General features: G+C 32.6%; 2 protein-coding genes across 2 annotated transcripts in view; one reads left to right on the top strand and one right to left on the bottom strand.

Annotated features, from left to right (window-relative positions):
- Positions 1-6: 6 nt before the first annotated feature.
- Positions 7-1574, top strand: LOC112906417 (hemocytin-like). The gene is made up of 5 exons (XM_025980501.1): positions 7-35; positions 89-211; positions 425-689; positions 748-900; positions 1299-1574. Exons 1-5 carry the CDS (start codon positions 15-17, stop codon positions 1490-1492), a joined length of 756 nt encoding a protein of 251 aa, XP_025836286.1. The 5' UTR covers positions 7-14; the 3' UTR covers positions 1493-1574.
- A 72-nt stretch (positions 1575-1646) lies between these two features.
- LOC108736448 (vacuolar protein sorting-associated protein 13D) overlaps positions 1647-7934 on the bottom strand; it is a 20351-nt gene continuing 14063 nt past the window's right edge. Inside the window, exons 30-40 of the mRNA XM_025980516.1 lie at positions 6838-6875; positions 6430-6806; positions 5785-6170; positions 3915-4372; positions 3711-3854; positions 3476-3654; positions 3205-3424; positions 2666-3153; positions 2489-2608; positions 2301-2423; positions 1647-2195 (exon numbers count right to left, since the gene is read on the bottom strand). Of these exons, the coding sequence (XP_025836301.1) occupies positions 1946-2195; positions 2301-2423; positions 2489-2608; positions 2666-3153; positions 3205-3424; positions 3476-3654; positions 3711-3854; positions 3915-4372; positions 5785-6170; positions 6430-6806; positions 6838-6875 (2783 nt within the window). The 3' untranslated portion in view covers positions 1647-1945. The remainder of the gene's footprint in view (positions 2196-2300; positions 2424-2488; positions 2609-2665; positions 3154-3204; positions 3425-3475; positions 3655-3710; positions 3855-3914; positions 4373-5784; positions 6171-6429; positions 6807-6837; positions 6876-7934) is intronic.

Below are 7934 nucleotides of genomic sequence, written 5' to 3'. Positions count from 1 at the left end.
TTACTGGTTGCAAAATGAACAGCAAAGAGTACAAGGTTTAAAATCAAAACTATTAATATGTTTATTTTTATTGGAAACATTCTTTCAGGTCGGAGAGACATGGACTTCCCCTGATGGCGATAAATGCAAATCTTACAGTTGTATCAAAAATAATAATGGCGAGATTATTAAGCAAGAATCAATAGAATCATGTCAAAGGAATTGTTCCAAGGTAACAGACTAGAATATTATATAATAACACATGCCCGCAACAATAAACAGATTCTGACAATGTATTATTTAATTCTATCAGACATTCGTAATGTGTATATTGGATACATTGGAAAATATATCCATTTACTAATAATTTAACAAAAGAGAAGATAGTGTACATTTCTAGGAATATTTCTGAAAAATCGTATGAAGAGTATAAAATGTTTTCTAGGGATGGGAATACAAAGAGTCAACCACATCTTGTTGTGGAATATGTGAACCAGTTGCATGTGTTTTAAATGATACCTTAAAATATGCAAATGATGAATGGAAATCCGAGGATGGCTGTATTACTTTCAGATGTGAATTTTTCAATGACCAAATGGCTGTGACAAGGTCAGAAGAATCTTGTCCAAATATAGATAACTGTCCTCCGCAAGATGTTTACATAAAGAACTGTTGCAAACATTGCAACATTACAAACGGTGTTTCTCAAGGTATAGGACAGATTGGCATTTGGACATTTTTATATTTATTTAAAGTAATAAATTTTAGTAAGCTGTGAATCAAGAGAGATTAACCCGAAAGAAACGGTTGGTTTGGTGAATGTCAATCGCCCTTCTCATGGTAACTGCGCTAATAAATATGAGTTGAAGAATTTCAAAGAGTGTAGTGGAAGGTGTCATTCATCAACTGTATTCAATTCAAGTAAGTTTTATCCATAATTTTATACAGAATGCAATACTTTTCAATATGCAGCGAGGAGTGATCTTAATTTTAAATAGCTTAAATTTAATGTTATACGTCTTCTGCTGGCATTTTCAGATAAAGATGAAAAAGTTGCCAATGTTAAGTCATTAATTTTAACACATATGTATTAACAAGAGATCTACATCGTTTAATTAAGATTTATTGTTTCTATACAAAAGCCTGAGAGCTAAAAATTTAAAAATCATCGTCCTGACTAATACTTCTACTTTCTTTGGTGGATATATATATAAAAGCAAATGTTGGGAAAAAATTATCTTAATTAAAAATTATCCGAATAAGATGAATTTGATTATATTGGCATTATTTTATGCACTGCAAATTCTTTTTGCTTATAGAAACTGGCTCACACGAATCGAAATGCGAATGTTGTCAAGCAACCAAATACGAACCACTTTTTGTTGAATTGGAGTGTGAAGATGGTTACAAATACAAGAAACAGATAGCTGTTCCTGTAGAGTGCGGTTGTGAAAGTTGTTCTAATAGCTTTACCAAAACAGGAGGCACAAAGAGCAGTAGAAAGACTGGTTAAATGATATGAGTAATATCTACTGTTTGAAAATGTTATTTAACGTTTATTAATTTTCTGAAATATATTTAAATATTTATGCGGATTGCATTGTGTATTTTTGTTCAATTTAATGACCTTTGACTTTTTAATTAAAAATAATAATAATAAGCTTATGCTTTGATAAAAGTATTTTTAATAAATAATAACAGCAAAATTAATAATAATAATAATAATACCATTAAGAAAAGTATCAAAACGACTAATCGTAACAAAATAACTACGTAAATTAAGGCACCAATCAATTATACTGAATTTGAGAACTAACATTTGGACTTTTCTGTTATTATAAAAACAACAAATATAAATAGCTTTGGCGACAGAATTTCTTTTTCTAAAAAGAAATTAATCAGCTGGGATAGCTTGAACATGACAGTTCATTTATATAGATCTTTTAAGTATGAAAACTGCAGTCTTTTATTCTTCGACTTGCAAAACGTCACTAGTCAGAGTATGCAGTCTTTCATCATATAAGCGTTTGGCATAGTTGACTTGTTGTGATACCCACCGAGCTAAGTCATACGAGTCGCAGCGAATTATTGGCCTTTTTATAGCATCTTGATAAAGGGCAGTACTATTTGCATTCGATACTTTCATCGTTATTTCTATATAATAGCGACTATCAGAACCTTCTGAGACAGTCACGGGTTGACACTGTTGTAAATCGCTACGCAAAAATATACTTTATCATTTTTTACAAAACAAGTTTCATCCAAAAATTTTAACTTCCTAATTTGTAGTAAACTATATATAAACAAAAAACTTGCCATACCTTAAATAAACTTCTAGTTGAACAGTATTGAGGCCCACTATCCATATTTTTTGATTCGAAACAAGTATTTTCAAGTCTTCAGAATTCAAACGTTCAAACGCCACCAGATGTTCAGAAAAATTCCTAGGTCAATTTATTTATCAGTTATTTATTTAAAACATTTTTTGAATTATGATAATAATACTAACCTATCACTAACCGTGTACAAAAGTTGTTGCGCTTTGCTTTGCTTTTTACTGTAGGGGGGAAGTAAACCACCTGTTCCCCATACACAACGAGGCAATCTTGATCGGTCAGGGCTGATCCGGCTTTAGTAAAACAAAAAAATAAAAAAAAAATAGTTTAAGAAATATTACTAAACTTACCTTCTGCTAGTTTCTCTGACAGCTCTTGCAGTTTCTGATGCTAAATCCAGTACTCCCACTACTGGTTTTGTGACTGTCCCAACCAGTCCCTTCCCAAGTCCCGAAAATACCCCTTGAATACCCTCGTTTGCAGCGCCTTCGTAAACGTGTTTAAATATGCTCGTTGCTCCACCCAGAATCCCAAAACTTAAACCTTTGATCCCGGCTAATAAGTGATCACCACTCTTCCCGGGCTCCACTTGTCGAATGCGTTGACGCATCTCTTCATGCTCATCGTCCATGGTAACGCGTCCTAATCCATCCGAAATTGATTCGGTCACTTTAGCTGCGGAATTCGAAAGACCGTGCGTGACGTTTTTGACCAAAGTGCGTACCGAACCTTCGGTAAAAAATCCTGAAACTCCCTCAGATACGTCGTTCATAAATCCTACAGGATTACCCAATACATCGACCGAACCCAAAATGATTGCTGCTTGCCATATTAATTCCTAAATGATTAAAATGTAGCAGAACTTAACGACTGACGATTTTACACTCACGTCTTTGAAATGCTTTTTTATCGAGTTGAGCAGAAATTGAGCGGTTTCGAAAGGATGCCTTCTTACAAATGGTTTCAGATCTACTAAAGCATCTTCAAATTTAATAAAGGGAATATCCCACTTTCTTTTAACAGCTTTTAACTCTGGAGGTAGTTTACTTGCAGTTTTCATACTGAGCTTGATTTGATTAGGCACTAAATGTATTACACCAAAGTAATACCTGTGAAATAATTACTCTTAAAATAACAGAAATATCTCTCACAAATTTTACCTTTTAGCATAAGAAGCTGATACTTCTGACAACATCCTTTGCATGTCATAATCATATTCACTTGTGGAGTCTGGAATTGTCTCTTCTTCTTTTGATCCTATTTCAATAAAACTTAAAAGTTTTAAGATAAATTTCTCTTCAAGATTAATTGTTAGCTTTTTCAAATTTACAATCAGATGCTAAAAGAATAGAAAATATTAAGAAGATTATTTAATTTCTTATTTGTGCTTCATACTTTGAAAATGACAGCATTTTCATTAGGGGTTGGTTGAATTTCTGTTGAAATATCTAATGCTGGAAGCTTATAGTATTCATCATCATTTCTATTAGTTTTTGGAGGTGTTACATACAGCAGAACAGGCACTGTAGTGTCTAAAAGCTTAAAAAATAAGGAAAATTTAGAAAGTGTACTTTTCTGAAAAGTTAAATGCGTAATTACCTGATTGTCGACCTGAATATCTCTCACACTGATGCAAAATGTTCTAGCAATTTTTGTAATTACAGTTTCTCCCACAATTGTTTCAAACTTGGCATATAAAAGCTCTTCAAATGGTTTCCTAGTAACAACACTGATTCCCACCCCAGCTAATTTAAGGGTACACTGATACTCTGTTTTCTTAGCATCATCGTCATCTTGATTACTATAACGTGTGAACTTTGGTCTTTGCTTTTTAACTATTTTATTCCATTCACGCTCATCTGGTACAGCATAAACGCTTTTTTCATGCATATCCCTAATATTAAGGACACGTGTAGGACCGTCGGTCGATATTTCAACTGATAATACACCCGAACCTGGTCTCAATCTTTGCCGGGTAACAGCTTGTTCCAGAGGAATACCTGTTTCAGTTGTACGATGACATATTGGCTGAGGAAGCCCTAGTATTGCTGCGTTCCCTATTAAAATCATAGAAATGAATTTTTTGTTTGAAAGGCTGAATTTGGCATTTTAGTGCACACAAAATATAAAAAATTAATGTACAAATGCACATAAACTACGTAGATATTATTTCTATTTCATCTATTTAAATAACAAAAACAACATTTTACAATAAAAGTACATTCAATTTTACCATACACCACGTGAAATTTGTTAGTAACGTTATGTCTTCTTTTGAATTGCTATAATGTTTATATTCCAAAACATTTCTATTTGGGTCATAATGTTATTATTGATCTACCAGATGCATATTTTAGTATTACAAGACAAGACTGGTCATAAAGTCAGTATGACAGGGCAGTTAAAAGTCCATTAAATAGGGATCATTCAAGTATTACGTAAACAGAATTTTAGTATAATTTTTAACGCCCCCCACCTCATTGTCAGCAAAAATAAACATAAAGTGAATTTCTCTATCCCTCGGGAACAGTACTTTTTCTTCTGGATAAAAGGTACCCAATGTCCTTTTCTGTACCGTTGAGAATGTGTCTACAAAATTTCATGATGATCGGTTGAGTAGTTAAGGCGTGAAAAAATAACAAACAAACTCACATTCACAATATTTATAATATTAGTTAGGATAAAGGAATTTAATGTACCAATCTTCATCATAAGGTCATCAGTCCCAAGACTGGTTGGACACGTACCTCCACTCTTTCCTATCCTAAGCTAAACTTAAATTTCGCATTTCCCTAAAACTAGAACAGCCCACATCCACAAGTAAGGCTGCTATTATATTTGTTCCGAACAAAATCTATCAAATTTTGCAGAAAGAGTAAATAAATAAATATTGCTGATGTAATCACGATCGAAACCCCCCTCTCGTCCACATGACATCAAAAATAAAAAAGTAAAGACCTCCTGCCCTCCCTGGGTACTTACGTAATACTTGAATGGCCTCTCAGTTGCAATTTTAAATCTAAGTATATAAATAATTTGGATGCACTTATACTGTGTTAATGACTCAAAAATAAATTTATGGAATGCGGACACTAATACAATGTGTGATATAAAAATAAACAATCAGGTGTTTTTGACATACCTATGTACAATTGTAAAATATTTAAATCCAAAATTAAAAAAACACGTAAGAGGAATTAGTCATTGAAAGCACGATTTTAAAAAGTGTACTAAGCAATGTTAATTTGTTTAAAGCAGGTAATAAAATAAAAAAACCTCATAATTTGTGAATATACATACACCTTGTCCAGTTTCCAAAATTTTTGCCCCCCTTCACTGAAATTTTTACACTTTATTTTTAAATTGAGATAAAAACATAGACAACCGAATTTTAAATTTTGTTCCAAAAAATTACTTGCATTAATAAAAAAGGCAATATTACATTTATAACGACATATATAAAACATACCAGGTCTTAACCCAAAGAATCCATCCTGGGCTTGCACGCACATTTTATAATGGGCACAACACAAACGGCCATCGTCGGTGAACCGCCACGTTTGAGTCGATCGACGTCTAGAATCGGGTTTGCGCAGCATTAATCTGTTGTATGTATTCGGTTGTGGAGCTGGTCCTTCAATGTCCAAAACCAATACATTATCTGATCTGGGTTGCTGCGGATGGGATGGTGGGCTGCTACCTTCATGTTGCAACTGACCCGATGCTGTCATACGCCACAATTGTGATCGCTGACCGGGAATTTTGCGATTCAGTATCACCTGCTTGCTATTGACCACATCTAGGACTAACTGTTGGTTCTCGACATCCATTGGGTCATTTAGGACATCTTCTCCACTGTTAAAAAAATATTAAATTTCAGAATACCGTAAAAATGTCTTAGTTATGAAAATAATCAACGAAAATTTTTAAGATATTTTATATGCCAAAACTAAGGGATGAAAATAACAAGTCTGCTCATTGTATTACTGTTGACCATTTGCACATGAAATGTCGACAGAAAATAAAGCATATACGACTAAAAGCCAATAAGATCAATGGTGGTACAATGCCTACTAATTTGTCATAAACTTCTGAAGTTATTAATAAGTCTTACTCTTTAAAAGTCCCCGCAAAGGCGATATAAATAAAGTTTTCGTAAGTGAGTTGGGGTACATTTCCAATTTTATTCATATCATAATTGTTGGAAACACCTCCAGGAGCCGAAACGGTCAAAAATGAAGATCCTGTAGGTTCATCCCAGGCGTAGGGTATGCTTGTATGAGCGCGAACATTACAGCGCAACAAATCTTTACAGCATGTCTGCCAAAACGTTAAGGGCACTTCAGAAAAATTGTCTACTCTTATTGGTGGTGGCATAGTATCTGCATCTGCGAATATAACGAAAAACGTTGCCCCCTCCAACACCACTTCCATTCGCAGAAAATATATTCGGCCCTGGGCATCCCTAGAAAAATAATTATCTTTATAATGCTAAAAAACAATGACAACCACAATTTCTCACTATATGAAAATCAAACATTAATGTGAAAATTATTTTCCCTTTATACGAACTATGAATTACCACAAGTTAATAAGGAAAATTTGTTGCTGTTGTCATACCCTCGCCGAAAATCGAACATGTAGCTTAGTGGCCAGAGCATTGGTGTGTAAAGCCGTGGGTCTCGGATTCAATTCCCGGCGAGGGTGTGACAACAGCAACAAATTTTCCTCATTAACTTGAGGTAATTTATAGTTGGAATAAATAGAAAATGAATTTTCATATTAATATTTGATATATTAACCACTATTAAATATCAAAAAATTCTAAGTGTAATGTTGAAAGTTACAATTTTATATTTTAAATAATTATTTCGTAGGTCCTTTCGCAGATGTACTCGTTTCTTAGCGTACTGAGAAGTTTCATCCTAAAAGATAACTAATGTTGATATTACAATTAGATTAATGTAAGACTACCTATTAAAAAACGTTTCCATTGTAATTATACTACAGTAAGGTGTGATTAAATTATTATTTTAATATATAACACAGTTGTGTCCAATAGAACACGCGTTTGAAAATAAAATGAGTTATGATTAACAAAAGCTTCTTATTTATGTATTGTGGAGTGGTTATTTTTCAACAGGGTTTGTTTTTTTTACGTTAATATTAAAATGCCCCCGATTTGTAAATAATTTCAATTGGTCAATATTGACAATTATTACCACATTAGGACTATTGCTACTTTATTGTTTAATTTTTGAATTATTTCAATGATTAAATATTATTGGTTAATATTTTTGCAATTATTGACCTGTTTCTTGACGATTACCGTATTAATTTTCAATATTTTAAATTATTAGTAGATAATTCCTTAATAATTTGAATTATTAGCGTAATATTCGCCAATGTCTTCAGTTGATAATGTGTGTACCCTTACAATTTCAACTTTTATTAAAGTACGTAATTCTTTAATATTTAGAAATATTACTGCTTTATTTTTACGAGATATTTCAATTACTTGCATATTATTTTCCAATATTTTTAATTATTAGCGAATTATTGGTAAATTTACCTGATTATCAAATTATTAGACAATAATTTCAATTTGTACATATTATT

The sequence above is a fragment of the Agrilus planipennis genome, unplaced genomic scaffold (genome assembly GCF_000699045.2).
Source record: "Agrilus planipennis isolate EAB-ADULT unplaced genomic scaffold, Apla_2.0 scaffold127, whole genome shotgun sequence".
In the NCBI taxonomy this organism is placed as follows: domain Eukaryota; kingdom Metazoa; phylum Arthropoda; class Insecta; order Coleoptera; family Buprestidae; genus Agrilus; species Agrilus planipennis.
This window is presented reverse-complemented; position numbering and strand designations above follow the sequence as displayed.

Bases quoted from the DNA above. Each gene is read 5' to 3' on its own strand.
- LOC112906417 (XM_025980501.1), top strand. From the start codon at position 15: ATGAACAGCAAAGAGTACAAG. The intron at 36-88 runs GTTTAAAATCAA...ACATTCTTTCAG, and splicing joins TGAACAGCAAAGAGTACAAG to GTCGGAGAGACATGGACTTC. The intron at 690-747 runs GTATAGGACAGA...AATAAATTTTAG, and splicing joins TACAAACGGTGTTTCTCAAG to TAAGCTGTGAATCAAGAGAG.